This window comes from Paroedura picta, chromosome 5 (assembly GCF_049243985.1).
Source record: "Paroedura picta isolate Pp20150507F chromosome 5, Ppicta_v3.0, whole genome shotgun sequence".
NCBI lineage: Eukaryota > Metazoa > Chordata > Lepidosauria > Squamata > Gekkonidae > Paroedura > Paroedura picta.
Genome location: NC_135373.1, coordinates 98,722,571 through 98,741,653, shown reverse-complemented (window position 1 = coordinate 98,741,653; position 19,083 = coordinate 98,722,571). Strand labels below are relative to the sequence as shown.

Sequence of the window (19,083 nt, the reverse complement as noted above, 5' to 3'; positions counted from 1 at the left end):
CTATATTCTGGAAATTCTACTAAATAAATGATAATTTATAATTTAAGTATGTGCTAAACTAAGGTGTACCATCTCATTTTTCTGTTCTATGGTCTGCTTTTAGCTTGAGGTCTGTTTTATTAATATAAATTTTATATAATTCTCCTGTTTTATGTGCTTTTACGAGTTTGCTATTAGTGGTGTTTTTTATTGGTATGTTTTAAATATTTTGACTTTTTTGTTTTGTTTTTTGCTTTATATTTGTTTGCTTTACTGTTGCAACCTACCAAAAGCAGGTCTGGAGAGGTGGCAGTTAAAAAAACAAATTCCAGGGTATGCATTTTTGATAATTCAAGTACGGTGTTTCATTTGGCCATCATGGCTAATAGTTATTGATGGACCTGCTTTGCAGATATTTGTCTTCATCCTGAAAACTTCATAGGGACATCCTGTGTGCGTTGGAGGGCGGTTCTTGATCAAGCAAGGGTTTGTTGTTCTTTTATACTGCTTTTCCCTCTGGGAAGCTGAAAACAACATTCATAGGGTTCTCAAGCAGTCTTATCCAAGCATTGACTAGACCAGGGGTAGTCAACCTGTGGTCCTCCAGATGTCCATGGACTACAATTCCCATGAGCCCCTGCCAGCATTTGTAGTCCATGGACATCTGGAGGACCACAGGTTGACTACCCCTGGACTAGACTACCTTCAGGTGTTCTCGACATGGATCCCAGTTTGTGTGGTTTCTTTATTACTGCTACCAGTACAGCACAGCAGCAGTAGAATTTCCACATGTGAGGTTTCCCCATAGTCCTCTTGCTTAGTCTCTGCATCCACCATTTCTCATACCACCAGAGGGTTTTGTTGTTGTTTGGCATATTGTTATAACATGTCAAAGTCTGTAATCTGAATTCCTAGCTCTCCTTTAAAGGCAGATTTGCATATATCTCTACAATTAAATGGGTAAGAGATTTACTTTTTAAAAAAATGAAGGCTTGGGGAGCATGATTGATTGCCATGATGTTTTCATGATATGCTGATTGCCGTTTTTTTTTTTTTTAAAGACAAAGCCCTCTAGTGGTGTGTCGGGAAATGACTGCTGTAGAGTAGATGGAACATGGAAAATGACACGGATGTGGGAGGGACTAAGAAGATCCAGATGTTCTCATTCACAAGCCTGGTTTTGTACAGTCCTTTGCAAAACCATATAAGTAATGTTTGGGAAAGAACACAGAAAAGATGGGGAAAGCCGGGGAGGTGTTCAGGTGTTCATTGCTCTGTGTGTGGGGAGGAGAGGACTCCTCTTTACAATATCATCCAAAGCTGGGGCAAAACTTGAACACATGACGCTGCCTTATACTGAATCTGATCATTGGTCCATCATGATCAGTATTGTAAACTTAGACTGGCGGCAGCTCCCCAGGGTCTCGGGTGGATGTCTCCCCCATCACTACTGCCGGATGTCGGTGATTGAACTTGGGATCCTCTACATGCCAAGCAGATGCTCTGCCATTGAGCCACAGTCCTTAGATTTGCTTAGCTTTTGCAAGCTGCTGCTGCATTGGTCAGATCATGGTCCATAGTGATGCTAATTAAGTGATGTATGAACCAGTACTAATACAACTCATTGCTTTAGAATAAAGATACTACTTTAATCTTCTAAATTACACTTTTTTTGTTGTTTTTGCTTTTTAGATAAAGAGAAAAAGGAAAAATTTGAGGAAGATGAAGCAGCAGCTGCTAGTACAATGGCAGTCTCAGCCTCTCTCATGCCTCCAATCTGGGATAAAACCATTCCTTATGATGGGGAATCTTTCCATCTGGAGTATATGGATTTGGATGAATTCCTTTTAGAAAACGGAATCCCCTCCAGTCCTAATCACTTGGACCTGAATCAAAACCCACTCCTGCCTGTGGCTGAACTGGAAGGAAAAGAACCTGCCAGTGCTTCTACGGCATCCCCAGCATCCCCATCTTCCACAGTGGTATTCCATCCATCAGAAACCAGCACAAGTGAAGGTGGGTGCAACTCAGAAGGAGCACACAATGTCTTATGAAACTGTTCTACTCGTGGGCTAGTTGTTACAGACTTAGACATCAGCACGGATTTCTCATGTACCATTCAGGTTTTCCCACTTCAAATTTTCTTTTTGTAAAAATTAATTTGATATGTTTGCCTGTTGCTTCCTAATAATTAGTATTTTACTGTAGAGCTGTATGTATAATGAGGACAAGTGAGTAAAAGACAACCTAACATGACCATGTAACTTGCTCTAATGTGTCCACTAGTAATAACATATTTTCAACCCTGTACTTTTGAAGTGCATGGCAAATCAAGTTATCCTCATCTTACTGTCCATCTGTTCTCCTCTGTACTCTCTCTGGTTCAGTGACATGGCCGTAAAACTCTGGGACTCTACTTGAAATTTCTTATCTAATACACAAAGACCTTGATCCATGTTCTGTAGTCTCTATAGAATATAGACATTAGCCATTGAATTCCAGGCCCAAAGTAATAAATTGCTTTTTAGTTGTTATGTTTTTGAGATCAACTGATCAAAGAACCAATGTATACTTTCTCTAAAAGATTAGGTAGCCAGCCCCCGCTATTGTTATCAACAAATGTTGGTATTCAGAGGATGTATTTTCTGACAATGACTGAACTCCAAGCAACACTTACTCTGCATCATTTATAAGATGTTTGTAGTTGATAGTTCTCCTGTGGCACACAAATGCGCTTCCCGAGTCAGTGCTAGTAAGCCTGTTAGAATGATTACTTGATTGTCGTTTGTAGCTTCTCTGGAGCCCCTTAGCATGGCAGTGGTAGCAAACCACAGTCTGGCTTTCAGTTTTCTTCACAAAGTTACTTCTAAGACAGCTATCCCCTGTATGATTTAAAACATAGGTGCAAGTCTATTCAGTAGTTTGATCTTGTGATGGAAGTTCTTCTGGCACTAAGGTTGCCAGGTCCTCCCTGGCCACGATGGGAGATTTGGAGGGTGAAGTTGACAGATCCAGGTTAGGAAATTCCTGGAGGTTTGGGATTAGATTCTTTTTGGCAGGGGATGACCTCAGAGGGGTAAGGTGCCAAAGAGTCTACCCTCCAAAGCGTCCATTTTCTTCTGGAGAACGGATCTCTGTAGTGTGGAGGTGAACATTAATTCTGAGGGATCCACAGGCCCCAAGTGAAGGCTGGCATCCCTATCTGGCACTCTATAAGGGAAAATGTTGGATTATCACCCTAACTGCAGTAATTATGCTTCAGGAGTTTGCACAGAATGCCCAGCATTCTGATGGGAAGCTGTAACTCTGCTTAGAATTGCACTATGAAGGCTGCATTTCTAAGTCCATTGAAGCCGGTGGGATTAGGAGGATATAACTGGTTGAATTTGAGCTGTTAAGTCTCCTACAGCAACTTTTGGACGTAATGTACTGTGGCACAAAGCTGACTCCTTGATGTGCACTTCATGTGCTCTAAATGGTTCCTAGGAGGAGTAATGTGGAGAAATATGCTGCTTGTGTGAGATAATATTAATTCAAACCAGCTTCCCAGAAGAAAAGTGAATCTTGATTTTAATTTTGAGGAAGCAGACTCCTTTGATGTGCTATGGTTCTGTGTGATTCTGAGAACGTGAATCTGTAAGACATCATTTGAGTTTCTTGAATCAATGCTGTGAGGTAAATTCCTAAAGACTAGAATTCTTTAGAAAGTGTTGAGTCTTAGTTGAAAGTGTGTTATATATCATCTATGGGGCATGTGAATTGCTGAATGCTTTTGTGATTTTTTAAGTGCACACTGCTGTAACATGAGCCTGTCTACACACTTAATATCTACCTCTGCCACATTCAGTGGAAGTTTTGAATGGTGACCCTAAAATTATTAAATGCACTCCCTAGGAAAACTTATATTGAGCCTTCTGTTATGGTATTTTATCATTAGATAAAAACAGTTTGGTCTCCTGGCATAAATCATAGAATCATAGAGTTGGAAGGGACCTCATGGGTCATTTAGTCCAACCACCTGCACTATGCAGGACACTCACAACCCTATTGCTCATCCACTATAAATGACATTTGCTGTAATTTTAATGTTTTTCAACTCTTCTGCTGTTGGATTAATGTGTCTGTTAAATTGCCCTTTAAAAATAATCTGTTCTGATCATTGTATTAATTGTTGTTGTTTTAAAGTTGTTTTATTGGATATTTTGGAGACTTAAATTAGCTTACAGGCAGAGTATAATTTTTTTTAAGTCAGTAATAAAATAATCTTTCCCACAACTGGCCCCTTTGTGACCTGTTGTTTTTCTGTTGCTTTTTTACTCATACTGACCAGCTATTGCATTGTCTCCTACCTTTGCCAGAATCTTCGCCTGATAGTGACAGACTGACTCCCAGCCCCATTGATCCAGACTGTGTTGAGGTTGATGTGAATTTCAACCCTGATCCTGCTGATTTGGTGCTCTCTAGTGTACCTGGGGGTGAGCTCTTCAACCCGAGAAAGCACAAATTTGCTGAAGAGGATCTCAAACCACAGCCCATGATTAAAAAAGCCAAAAAGGTCTTTGTCCCAGAAGATCAAAAGGTAATAGGCTTGCTTTATCACAGTGTCTTGGCTTAAATTCTTCTCCCATGGATCTTTGAGGTATTGTTATGTAATGGAAAGTAATATCCAAAATATTTTTTAGTTGAAAATATTTTTCCAAGATTGGTTTCCTCACTGCAGGGATAAATGTTTGGTCTCTTGACATGAATGACATTGGGAGGTTGGTATATAGAATCATAGAATAATAGAGTTGGAAGGGATGTCCTGGGTCATCTAGTCCAACCCCCTGCACTATGCAGGACACTCACAACCCTATTGCTCATCCACCACAACCTGCCACCCTCTTGAACCTTCACAGAATCATCCTCTCCCTCAGATGGTTATCCAGCCTCAGTTTAAAAATGTACAAAGATGGAGAACCCACCACCTCCTGAGGAAGCCTGTTCTACTGAGAACAACTCTGCTTCATCCTCTATATGGCATCCTTTTAAATACTTGAAGGTGGTTATCAGATCCCCCCTCAGTCATCTCCTTTCTATGCTAAACAGACCAAGCTCCCCCAACCTTTCCTCATACGTCTTGGTTTCCAAACCCTTCTTTGTTGCCCTCCTCTGGACACGCTCCAGTTTGTCTATATCCCTTTTCAACTGGGGTGCCCAAAACTGAACACAGCACTCCAAGTGAGGCCGAACCAGAGCAGAGTACAGCTGTACCAACACCACCCGTGATCTGGACATGATACTCCGTTTAATGCAGCCCAAAATCCCATTGGCCTTTTTAGCCACCGAGTCACACTGCTGACTCATGTTCAATGTATGGTCTACTAAGACTCCTAAATCCTTTTCGCACATACTACTGCCAAGACATATTCAATACTTGGGAGGGCGGTATATAAATTAAATAAATCATCATAATAATAGTAATAATTAAGCACAGAGGAGCCATGGCTCAGCAGTTGAGTGCCCACTTTGCATGCAGTAGGTCCCAAATTCAATCCCCAACATCCCCACTTAAAAGGTTCATGTAGTAAGTGATGGTAAAATATCTCTGCCTAAGATTCTGCTGCTAGTCAGAGTAGACAACACTGAGAAGCGAAGGCAGTTTCACATGTTCAAGTATGTTGCTTTTGTTTACAATACTAATATTTTCCCTCGTTAGCTCTTTTTTGACTTTTGGGGTTTATTTTTGCTGGGACACAGGTATTAGAAATGTTTGTGTGTTTTATCACATTTTGCTCATCCATGGCTCAGTCTCCCAGCATTGACATTTTACAGTATTAATATTTGGGGTCCAACGTAGTTAAAAATAATTGGAGGGGAAACTTTCTGTTATACCTGTAAATTCAACTGTTAAGAACCATTCCTAAGAGGAGGTGGGTTTTGTTTTGATTTGTTTTCAGTTTTTGTTGAAAATAATCTGATAAGTCCCCCAGGACGATAAAATTTTGTCTTCCCTTGTTTTTGAACATTGAGCTCATGTCTGTACCACATTTGTACCAGAATGCTTTATGAGAAAGATGATACTTTTTTTTGGATTTTAAATAACTGTCTAGCTGATATCTTCTCTCTAGGATGAAAAGTATTGGTCAAGGCGGAAGAAGAATAATGTGGCAGCCAAGCGATCTCGTGATGCTCGGCGACTGAAAGAGAACCAGATCACGATCCGAGCTGCCTTTCTGGAGAAAGAGAATACAGCGCTGAGGACAGAGGTGGCAGAGCTGCGGAAGGAAGTGGGAAAATGCAAGAACATTGTCTCTAAATATGAGAGCAGATATGGATCCTTGTAAGCAAACCATCTTCCCTTATTTTGTCCCTTTGGGTCTCTCTGCTTTCTATAGTGGCTTCAGAAATAATGTTAGTGGAGCATTTGCTATTGTGTTTTCCTAACAAAGATCACTTCTGCTGATGCTACTTGGGCAGAATGTTTTCCGGTATTTGTCTTAATATATGTCACAATTTTGTACAGTTTAACACACTTACAGAATTTGGCATTGGTAATCCAAGAATACTACTTTGAATACTGGAGAAATACAGTTTAATTTGTCTAGAATGTTGAACCAGCAGGTTGTTCACTGTTCCAACCCTTCTTTGGAACAGAAGGAATATGATGTCGAAAAACTTTCCTTTTGGATTAAAACCTGTAGTATAGTGTGGAAGAAATGGTGCTGGGAGTAATCATGAAATAATTGCTTGTGTGAAATCATTTAAAAAGCAGAGTTATTGCCCATTCTCCCTTATTATCTGGAGAAGAGGCAGGCATCCTTTTTCATTCCTGGGAATTCTGATTCCATGGGGACGACAATATGGAGACACAATTGTGCGTTCATGTAAACTATACCTCTAGGTCTGTGTGTCCTTAGAAAATTAAATATCTTTACCTATTGAAACACAAAGTCTCCCCTTTCAACTGATTGATCTACAGATTATGACATCAGCATCTAAACCACTTGCATTAGACAGAAGAACTTGTATAAGTGATGAACGTGATTCCCTTAAGTGGCTGGGTCCATTTGATATTCATTCCTGTACTTTGTTCTGCAGTGGAGTGTATTGATTTATTAATAATGTAAGAGTAGTACAAAGGTTAGGACCGCTTGCTTAGGGCCTATCCTGCTGATGGTTTGCCACACACAGCGGCCTCTAGACAAATATAAAGAATGACCACCTTGGTATGAAACTACTTAATATCATTATTTCCTGGATTGCCTAGCATCAGGTTTCTCCATGATAGTTGCCTTTCTCTCCCACTCAAGCACATTTTTGATCTCACAATGAAGAAAACTTGAGTTTTCCACTTGTTTATAATAGTCCTTCGTCAGTTGCACATGATGCTACCAGGGATCTTTTAGGCCGTCAACTGCAAGGATGAATAAGAATTTTTCCCATCAAGTCACAGCTGACTTATGGTGATCCTGTGGGGTTTTCAAAGCAAGAGACGTTCCGAGGTGGCTTGCCATTGCCTACCTCCGCATCATGACCCTTCCAAAAACCAGGGCTGTCCAGGTCAGGACTGAATAAGAACTTTACCTTGATGGAAATAAATGGGTACCTAAACTTTATTTTGGAACGAATTAATATGTTCAGGTCCACATATCAGAATGCATGTGATAATCATAATTACAGATTTTGAAGCGACTGCTATTGTCAAAATCTCCCTGCATGTGAAAGCCTTAACCCATCAAGAAGAGGGAGAAGTCTGAATGTTTGAATAGGCTGTTGAAGATGGAAAATAAAAAAGCAATTCAGTGGCACCTTAAGATCAAAATTTATTCCAGCATTGGATTTCATCATATGCATGAAATACACATCTTGAAAGTGATATTTCTGTCCCTTAACAAGCGACAGAAGAAGGGGACGACAGAGAATGAGGTGGCTGGATGGAGTCACTGAAGCAGTCGGTGCAAGCTTAAATGGACTCTGGGGAATGGTAGAGGACAGGAAGGCCTGGAGGATCATTGTCCATGGGGTCGTGATGGGTTGGACATGACTTCGCAACTAACAACAACAAACAAGCAACCTATTATTCTAGGACAGGAACACTTACCAAAAGCCTTTCTTTACAGCCTTCATTCTTTTCAATAGGGTGGTCAAATCAGTTCCATAAAAGTCACCAGGATTTAGGATGGATTATCAGTTAAAACAGTAGCTTTTTATGGAAAAAGGAAGCAGTCTCCTCTAATCCTGCGTAATTAGTGTACATTTACTAGGATTATTGTTCCCTTCATGATTACATTTGGCTCATTTAAACTGGCTTAATTGTCAGTGCTAGCTTAATGTTCCCCGTATAGCTTCCTTTTATAATGGGGAATTGGTGATATCCCAGTGAGTGCAATGTAATAAGATACTGTTCTTAAAAATATACATAGTCACATTCTTGCTTTGCTTTATTTAAAGTGACTTATCCGATTCCGAGTGATGCAACTTTAAAGACTTTTAAAATCACAAAGAAACTAAAACTACACATGAAACCACCTGTCGTCAGAGTGAACAGTGACAGATGTGAGGTATTCTACACAAACCACCGATGATGACCCTGCTTCCCTGCAAGTACCTCATCTGAACTACCTAAGGGCTGAGCATGATGAAAAGGCCAAGGTCTCTAATGCTACACTTCTTTTTGTACTGCTGTTTTCCCTTGTAACCACAGCCTGCAGTACAGTCAATTTTGAGTCTTCAGTCACACTTGGTGCTCATGTCCTTAAGTTCAGTTTGATAACAAATCAGTGGTGTTTGGGAGGTGATGGGAGAAAATGGCAAGACTTAATTGAAAAAAGGCTTAAAATACAATTCTCCAAGAATGTTGTGTTCTCTGTGCTTTATATATAATGAATATTAATATTGCAGCTACATCCTAAAGCTGTCATTCTTTGTTCTCTTGGAGCAGAAACAGCATCTGTAGAAAACAGACTAAGATGAAATGCAATAGAGCCCATGTAGTGATTGAAACTGAAATAATTGGAAATAACAAGCATCCCAAGATACTTTGTATCTTACCATTAACAAGTAAGCTGCACCTTAGTTTCTCAGCTGATAGAAAAGTGACACATTTTCTGAAGTTAGTATTCTGTCATGCTTGCTGCCCTCTGTCAATACTGTACTAAGAGCATTGTGATGGTAAGATGTGTTTTCACAATTTATTCTTCACCATAACCTAAAGGACATTTTTATTTCATTTTTTAATGTATTGCAAAAGAGGGGGGGAATCCTGTATTGTTCAATTCCACCCCTCCTGCAGTCTCTTACCTTTTGGAGGAGGAGAGACAAGAGTTATCAGTTGGTCATCCTTTTGATGACACCCAGGTTTGGCCACTGTATGATACGGAGTATTGGACTGGATGAGCCATTGGCCTGATCTAGCGGCGTTCTCTTATGTTCTTATGTTTAACTTATTGAAACAAATTGTATCAAGACCTGTCAAAATGAGGGAGGCTTCTTCTGGTAGTGTCAGCTGCATAAAATTGGTAATGCTGTTTATACCTGGCAATGTACAGTATTAGAGGAGCGATGTTCGCAACTGTTATTATTCCCCCCTGTTGCTTCCCTTTGAAGCATATTCTGAATTTCACAGAGTGCCTCGCTAAGCATGATAAACATTGGAGTGATGGACCATCCCACATGGCACAGTGAAATCCCTTCCAATATACCTGCCTGCAAGGCAGGAAAAACTAGACTGGCCTGGAGAGAGCAAAGTGGGCCGTGCAAAAGGATTTCCTATGCTGTGTGTCATATCAGTCCAGTAGAAATTACACCCTGAACATGATCTACATGACATTTTATAGAGTTTCAAATATATATGAAATATTTCTTGTAAAATACTGATGGACATATGTTTTATTCACTGTAGTAAAACTAGCAGAAAGAAAGGTAAAGAATAAGTAGATATATTTATTAACACAGATAGCTTTATCAATTCAAGTCTCTTGAGTGGACATACATTTCTTACCAATACGTAGCCAGGTGGTTCCCAAGATTATAAGGAGCAGCACAGGTATATCAACAAACTTCAACCACTGGATGCTGTGGACATTGGAACACAAGGGGCTTAAAAGGATACTGAATTTGGGAGTTGGAACTGGCAGGCAAGTTCCAGCGAAGCTATGCTAGCAAGTCATATTTTGTATAATCCTGATTTTGCCTGCTGTATTCAGTGCTCAAGCCCAACAAAATCTTGAGAAAACAGAAATTGCCTATTCTGCCTAAATCTAGATTTTGTTTCTAATTTTCAAGACAATATGCATATTTATATAACGTTTTTGACTTTGGACTGTTAACAAGAGTCTTAAATATATGAAATAATTAGTAGGAGGATAGTACAAAAAGATTTGAGAGATCAGAATTTTATTGTTAATCCAAGTGATCCTACATCTCTATAATTTGTTTTCAGAGCTAAATTTTCAGTACTTGATTGTTCTTACATTGCACATGCAGCTTTCAGAGATGTTTAACCCCTTAATATTCTTCTGTCATCCTTTTGGGAAGATGGTACAGATTAACAGGAACATAAGAAACCTGCTTTTCATTAATTTTCATATTATCCCATGTTAGTGAAAATAATAGCAAAATTTTGCTTTATTCTATACCTTCCTCTCCCTGAAAATTTTGATAGTGGAAGTGTTCCTGCTGATCTCCACCTGTAAAATCTGAAGCAGTTCAATCTTAAAACAAATTCTCCCATTCCATCCACATAAATTAGATGCTTGGGAGGATTTGCATTCAAAGCTCATGTTAGACTTGGCTGTAAAGATTACATGTATGAATGCACCTGCATCTTTTTGCAGAAAAGTAGCCCCACTCATTTCTGATGGAATAGTTTGAGCTCTTAATCATCTTTATGTGGTTTGGTTCTCTCAAAGTTTATTCTGTCTTTCCTGTAGAATATCTGTAACGTAGCATAAAATTGGGCTTGCTGTTTTCCCTTGGCACTTCATTTTGTTAACTAGTTTACACTGATAATAGTAGCTGATAACTTTCTTCTTCTTTTGCTGTCAAGTCACAGATGATTTATGGTGACCCCATGAGGTTTTCAAGGCAAGAGACATTCAGATGTGGTTTGCCATTTCCTGTTTCCCATCACAACCCTGGTATTCCCTGATGGTCTCCCTTCTAAGGCTGACCATGTTTAGCATCTGAGAGCTGACAGGATCGGGCTAGCCTGAGCCATCTGGATCAGGGCATTTGTACTGATGTCTAAACTAATTTGTCCAATGCAGTAGCATAAATTCAGTAAATAAATTGTGTAGACCTTGTTTTCTATTTCACGGCATAGTTATATGATTTCTAATGGAAAACAGCTGTGAAGTCTACATGACTATTGTTTTTAGAAAAGCTTGTGAGCAACAGTATGTTCTGAGCAGCCAAGATATTGATGATAACAACTTTAAAATAATTTATTCTAGATATTAGGGAAATAAAATTTCACATTAAGCCAGAAGCTTCTTAGAGAATTTATTTGGTTAACTTGGTCATCTCATGATAGGTTGGATATTTTATTATTTTTTTAACTGGGTTTGTTCTGTAAATTAAACAAGGCTTTTTTTTTAAATTGAGGAGCTAATCCTCCTCCTGTTTATATCTGTGGGGGGAAATCGCCCCTAACCTTGAGCAGGTTTAGCATAGGCATTTAGTCTCTGGTATTGAATAAGAATTATTGAGGTTTTTATTCCCATGTAAAGTGGTGAGCTGTGATGAAAGAACACTTTTTTGTTCTTGGGATTTTGTGGGATTCATGTACAATTTTAACAGAATTTTCTCTTTCACATTACTTAGCATTATTCATTCATGAGATAATGAATTTTACTCATTTTATACAATGCTGTGAATACTAAAGCGTTTATAAGATTTGATGTTAAACCTGTGATATTATTCTTGGTTAGTACTGTTAAATTCCCAGGATCTTTACAATGTGTTTTAAAAAAATGTTTTAGATACTTTTCTTTAGATTTCTCCATTTTAGTTCTGAGATGTGTAGTGCTGTCTGGAATAACTAAATATTCTTGCTGTAAAAGTTGCTCATGGTATTACCTGCCAGACAGTTCTCTCAAGATATAATGTGCAGCGTGTCATGGGCTGTGCTCTGGCCCCCACCGAAGAGCCTACCGGCCCCTAAGAACCCTACCCATAGAGCCTCAGAGGAAGAGAGGAGGGAGTTCTGGGTCACTGACACTGCTGCCTCCACCAGCTCTTCTTCCTGTTGCCACATCTGGCATGTCTCTCAGCTTTCTCTCCCTTCTTAAGAACAGCTCAGAAACTAGTTTCTGCTTCCTAGGTATCACCTAGCTCTTCCCTCTCTTTTCCCAGTAGGCTGCAGTTGTACAGCTGATCAGCAGGTGTGGGTGTTTTTAAAAGGCTCAACATTGCTGATCAGCTGTGAGTCAGGCAGCACCCTAAGGGTGCTCAGTGCTGACAATCAACAGAGTTAGATAGGATCTTAAAGAGCCCACTCCCTGTAGCAGCCTCCCACATGAGCAGCATCATAAGAAAAACCCTGCTGGATCAGACCAGTGGCCCATCTAGTTCAGCATCCTGTCTGGCACAGCAGCCAACCATTTCCTCTGGAGGGCCAGTGAGGACATAGAGGCTGATGTTGCCTTCTGCCCCTGATGTTGCCTTCTGGTACTGGGATCAGAGGTTGACTATCTCTGAACGTGGAGGTTCTCCTCCGTCTACATGGCTAGGAGCTGCTGATAGACCAATCCTCCATGGATCTTCCCTGCCCCTGAGGGCTGCTAGATGACCCATCTCTAAAGCAAAGCATAAGACATGTAAAAAAGTAAGATGATGATGCTTTCATTTTAAGTGCATACAGTTCCCCTGAAGTGCATAGGAGAAGGAATAAGATTGATTGATGTGCTAGCATTAAATTATTTGCTAAATGATGTCCATCATTTAGGCTGCAAAACAAGGAGACGAGGCTCTCTGTGTGGCTGAGTAGCTCTTACTACGCTGCATCTTTCTTGCCCCACAGTTTTTGATTAGTTACCAAAGCTCACACCTTTGCAGTAGCATTTATGAGAGCATTCTTGTGTGAAAGTATGTATCAGGCATATTTTCCAGCTTAATTTTGCAATGGCACTTTCTTCTGCAAATTATAGATATCGGTAACATTGCAGCTGAATGGAGCACCACAAAGCAGAGGCAAAAAAAAAAAAAGTGAAAGGAATGGAATGGAAAAACTGGGAGACAAGAGTCTAAAGTCTCTCATAGTGATCCCTTCTTCACAGATCCCAGTTTCATTAGCAGGGCTCATTTATAATGTATGTTATTCTTGATATGAAACCTTAATATCTTGGGCATGTTTTTGATGATTCCATGATATAAAATGGCTGCAAGAAGAATATAAGTCTCAGGAGGAAAGTTTGTTATATATTTTTGAATTCTTAAATACAAAATTAACAACATGGGGTGGAAGATACTAATTTCATTTATTATTATTATATGCTTTTACTGACTTGTCTTGGATAACACATTAATGTGTTTTGAAGCATCAAGTGAGGCAGTGTTTAGTAGAGCGCTGGATTGCAGAAATCGCTTGTTTTACATTTACATGTCAAAAATATGGTGATTAAAATCATTATTGGAATACTGTATTTTGTATAACTATATGTAAATACATTTTAATATTAATCTTAGTCCCCATGGAGTAATAAGTGCTTCCATTGTAAACTCTGCCAACTTGTGCATGGCTTGAGAGTTTTTCTTCGAAAACTAGATGTCAGATAATTTAAGTTGGTGTTGTAGAGTTCTGATTTGTGATGCTTTCTATTTACAAAATGTTTATTAAACCACAGAAGCAGAGATCACTGCATTGATTCACAATACTACTCAACCAGTCTTATTTGGTGATAGCCAGTTTGCCAGTTGTCGGGATTCCCACACATGTCTTCCATGTGATAAAAAGTGTATAGCTGTTTTCACAGTCAGAGTAGTTCAGCAGTGGAATAGGCTGCCTAGGGAGGTGGTGAGCTCCCCCTCACTGGAAGTCTTCAAGCAAAGGTTGGATACACACTTTTCTTGGATGCTTTAGGATGCTTAGGGCTGATCCTGCGTTGAGCAGGGGGTTGGACTAGATGGCCTGTATGGCCCCTTCCAACTCTATGATTCTTTGATTCAGAGCCACCCAATGCTTCGTGTTTTGTCTTGGGCAGTACAGTGCTTGGGCAACTTTTATCAGTCTACAGCAGGGGTAGTCAAACTGCGGCCCTCCAGATGTGTATGGACTACAATTCCCATGAGCCCCTGCCAGCAAATGCCCCTGGTCTACAGTGAATCACTGTTGGCCAATCAGATGCTTTATACAATTGGACAGGAATTATGCTGGATTAATTAAAAAGTAATTTTCATCGTCCAATCAGTCTAGCTGTTGCATGCAATAAGCATTCCTTGATACAGTTCTGGCTTACCAACGTTACCTGCTGCTGATACAACTTGTCACCATTGGCATGATGTTGAAACTAAAAGTACATCAGTTTTTCATTGTTAAGTAGACGGATATGGAAGTACTGCTTAAAACGTATGTTACTAAATAGCCCCATATCAGCAGCATTGTTATATGAAAGACATTCAGTGAAACTGTGCAATTTATAGACCTTTCAGCTTATGAGTCCCGTAAGGCTTTTTTCTTTGGTCCATTCAGTTGGAACTAATGTCTGCCCTTTTTTTCTGAATAACGGGAGTGGAGTTTTAAGTTCCATTTGTTCGATACAAAGAAAATTTGACTGTGCACTACAAAGCATTCATTTTTATTAAAAAAAATTTGTTTGCTGTATGGTATTAAGATTTGCTTCATCTCTTTGATGTGCTGAATCCATGGTGGGCAATGTTATTCCTGTATATAAGTTTTGTAGATCAGTTTGTAAATGCTTTTGTGTCCTGCAATAAAAGCACTATATAGTAAGGTGAAATAGTTGATTATATAATTATGTTTGTAAAAAATTATCTTGTCAAAATTTTCCTTTGCCACACATCTGTTTATTTCTTAAAATACACTATCCTAGTTCTTTTTTATATGTACGAATTCTTGGCAGATGACTGGTGAAAGGACTTCGATGGTGGTGTTGTAAGGGAAGTGGGTTTCTATTCTCAAAAGTTTGCCTGGTATTCACTTGTGTTTCCATTTATTACAGTTTTTTCAAATGACAAAACAGTAGATATGAACTCTGATGGTGGAAACCAGGCTGGATTTTCTGGATATATTAAAGCCTCACTGCTCTTAAGCGTCCTTTTTTAAAAAATGCTTTGTTTTAAAAATGTAAAGTTTTTGATTGTATTGAATTCTGTTAGTATTTTTCCTTTAAAAATAAAGTGTATATTCTACTAAAGATGTAGTGATTACCTAGGCACTGTGCACACATGCCTTACCCACAGCATTATGGCGCAGAACCTTCAGCTCTCAGAGAAGTCTGTCAGTAGGTTTCTGGGGTCAAGTAAATTCAGAAACAGGTTCTGACTTTGTGCTGTCTATTATTCATAGGTTCTGGCCCATGAATGCAAACATACATGTTACTTTTTCTTTGAGGTTATATTGTAATGGTCTACTGCAGGGGTAGTCAAACTGCGGCCCTCCAGATGTCCATGGACTACAATTCCCAGGAGCCCCTGCCAGCAAATGCTGGCAGGGGCTCCTGGGAATTGTAGTCCATGGACATCTGGAGGGCCGCAGTTTGACTACCCCTGGTCTACTGAAACAAGTTCTCAGGAATATCACTCAAGGATATTACGTTCTTAGACTGTGTTCTTCCATCCCCTCTAGAAGATGGCTGTGCTCCCATAGCCACCTTGAAACACTGGTGGGGATCTTATAGAGTAAGCCAGGCTTGTTTGGGGTAGCAACCTGTGCCTTCTCTGCTGCTGTGTCACCCATCTAGATCAGCCTTACAACTGTTGTCATGAGCAAAAGTAAGGGGTTGTTGTATGAACACAAGTGCACATTCCTCAGCTTAGAACATGCATAAACAATAGAAAATTAAAGTACCACATTCTGAGGAAATATTTAGAGGGAATAACATTCTCATGCTTACATGGTATCTAGAGTGACTTTAAAAGAGAATGTACCAGAATCTGTAAAAGGAAATGCACTGCTACCGATAGTACATACCGTGAAATTGGCTTTTCAAAAGTGCCATTAATCTAAGCAGTGTTGCTTAAGAGATAGCTGACATTTTCTGCTGGAGGATAAAGACTGAGACCATTTCCGCAGTACAGGCTTACCTCGTTTTATCGAGTTGCACCCCTATTTGATATTCTGATTTTGCGGCACTTGTTCTGCAATAGGGCTTCTGAACAAAACTCAGACCTGCTTAATGTGTTGCATATTTAATTTGAAAGTGACCCGTGCCACCTCCTGTCATGCACTTTGTCATTACCGGGGTGGGTGGGGTGTGCACATGCGCAGTAGCATTCAAACACACTTGCCTTTTAAAAAACTGGAGGCTTGCTTTGTAATGGGAAAAGTCCATTGAATGTCCATTTTTATTCCTGCCACTGAGAGTTCCTTCCTAGCATCTATTTCAAGGTCCACTATAACTCTGAAACTGTGGCTTGCCTGCATTTTCACCAGTGGCTTTGTTTGTGCATGTGATTTTTTCCACATAAACAGCAGTGTAGCAATGCAATTACATCCCCCCCCAAATGCCTGCTTTGTAATGGGAGAGGTTTCCCCCCCCTCCCAATTAATGAAACTGCATTTTCATTTGTGTAAACCAGGGTTTTGAGCCTCTTCTGGTACAGAGTGGTAAGGCAGCAGACATGCAGTCTGAAAGCTCTGCCCATGAGGCTGGGAGTTCAATCCCAGCAGCCGGCTCAAGGTTGACTCAGCTTCCATCCTTCCGACATCGGTAAAATGAGTACCCAGCTTGCTGGGGGGTAAATGGTAATGACTGGGGAAGGCACTGGCAAACCAACCCGTATTGAGTCTGCCATGAAAACACTCATGGCACAGGGGATACCTTTACCTTTAGGGTTTCTTGATGGCCCTGGAAGGGTTTCCTGAATGGCCGGGAGTTAATGTTTTAGATATATTTTTAATTTGTTAAGCAAGTATTGGGTAATATGACCATATATGGCCACATCGACCTGCCTCCGCTTCTAAAATGACCAATGATGGACCTAGAATTGGTGGGAAGGGGAAGATCCCTGGGTGGGCGTGTACACAGCTATGCTTCCCAACCATATTCTGCCTGATTGTGCCACTTTTGGGGTTTCTCGGAGCCTAAGGTCACGAGATTTTAACATTGGTAAAGCAGGATATCATTGACCAGGGGGGTTCTTGATTTAAAATTTGGTCTATATGGAGCAACAAAAAGTTTCATAGAACGCATAGAATGCAAAAATAGTATTGTAATATATGTATTTTAATTTCAACATAAGTACAATTTGCCAGGTACCCCCAGATGTCCCTCCAAAAGTGGGACAATCTGGTCACCTTATCGGAGCCTGAAGAATGCTTCAGTGGTATCTCAATGGTAGAAAAGTTGAGAAAGGCTGGTGCAAACAGTCACACAACATTGACACAAGTGGAACCTATCGGCCTCCTCCCTCCCCAAATGGGCAGCTTATCAGTTACCAAAGAATCTTCAAGCCAGTATTTTCTTCCACAAAATGCTTACAGGGACAGATTGCTCTGCCCGGTGGTGAAGAGGCAGGCAGGCAGGCAGGATTGGCGAATTCCCTGGGCTGGAGAGCAACCAGCCTGGGCCATGGTCAGCAAATGGAAGAAAGGTGTCCATCTTTGAGCTTCCCAAGGGCCAGCAATTAACAGGCCTGGAGGGGAAGAAAGGGGTTTCCAGGGGAGGGAAGTTATCTCTGGCCAGTCAGCCAAGCCTTTCACTGTCCAAGCACGGTAAAAAAAACAAGAAAACTACACCTATGCATTGTCAACTTTGGAAAGTGAGTAAGGTACTGTTATTATGCTGCTATATACCAATGTAATTAAAACAGTACATATCAATACAATCAACATGATTTTTCTTTTTTAATGGTGAATGTCTCGGGAATATCTTCAGTGGGGGCAGAAGGGCAGTAGGCAGAGTGAACCTGGGTCACTGACAACAAATTACAATCTGCCTCAGGCCTTGAGGGTTTTTGTCCTGCCATTTGGGTATACGTGACATATGGATGCAATGGTGGGGCTACAGAATTTTAATCCTTTCTCCCTCTTCTTCAGAATGAGAGTGCCAAAGTCAGCCTATTACCTTCTGTGAAGGGGGAGTGACACAGAAAGAGCTAAGATTGGTGGAATAGCGTGGGCAACAGGCCTTATCAGCTTCAGGGTAAAGGTAGAGAGATACTGGCAGTACTTCGGGTATAGCAATAGGTGGCCTTCATATATGATTTACATGGAATGAACTTGCCTGACATGGTCCTGTGATTTTCTGGCTTTGAACTTTGCCTCGGGGAAGGAGAGCATAGCAAGCAGTCTTAGCTCTTTGGCCCCCAAACACCTGGCCACTCCCACAGCATGAGCAAAGTTCAGAGTGAATGAACAACTTTGCTTTTCCTTTGGTTTGGGAGGGAGGAGGTTGGACACGATGGCCTGCTGTAGCCCTCTTTGTTCCCATGGCATCCAGATAACATTGTGTATAAACTTACACTTCCCAAAAGACTGGTGAGCTAATTTTCATGCTCATCTGCCATATATGCTTTCAAATCTGATTCAATAAACCTCTGAAATTGCTACTCCTTGTTTGCCAATAACTGGTAAAACTAGGGTGTTTATTTTTTTAACTGGGAGTATCCTTCCCTGCCAAGATAGTGTATAATTACCTGAACCTTTCCACTCTACACAGCAATATTTGAAGACCTCCAGTCTAAAGTATTTTCATCCCACTTCAAGAGTCCTTTCTCTGCCTTCAACCATTATGGAGTGGAGTACTAAATACCCACCATTGTTTCAACATCTTAAAAATGTTACTGAACCGTAGCTGAACACGTAGCATTCCAAGAGATTTTTAGTGGGTTTTTCTTTTGCAGGGTACTAAATATTTCCTGGCTCAGTCTTTTTGCTTAGGAGAAATCTGTGAATTTTCTCCCAGTATGGCGATGGTCATGGTAAAGAATTTGCCACCATGC

General features: G+C 40.3%; 1 protein-coding gene across 2 annotated transcripts in view; it reads left to right on the top strand.

Annotated features, from left to right (window-relative positions):
* TEF (TEF transcription factor, PAR bZIP family member) overlaps positions 1–15,335 on the top strand; it is a 32,986-nt gene extending 17,651 nt beyond the window's left edge. For both annotated transcript variants that reach the window (XM_077339378.1, XM_077339377.1), the window contains exons 2-5: positions 1,672–1,995; positions 4,338–4,558; positions 6,090–6,301; positions 8,413–15,335. In XM_077339378.1, coding sequence (XP_077195493.1) covers positions 1,672–1,995; positions 4,338–4,558; positions 6,090–6,301; positions 8,413–8,434 — 779 coding nt within the window. In that variant the 3' untranslated portion in view covers positions 8,435–15,335. The remainder of the gene's footprint in view (positions 1–1,671; positions 1,996–4,337; positions 4,559–6,089; positions 6,302–8,412) is intronic.
* Positions 15,336–19,083: the final 3,748 nt, after the last annotated feature.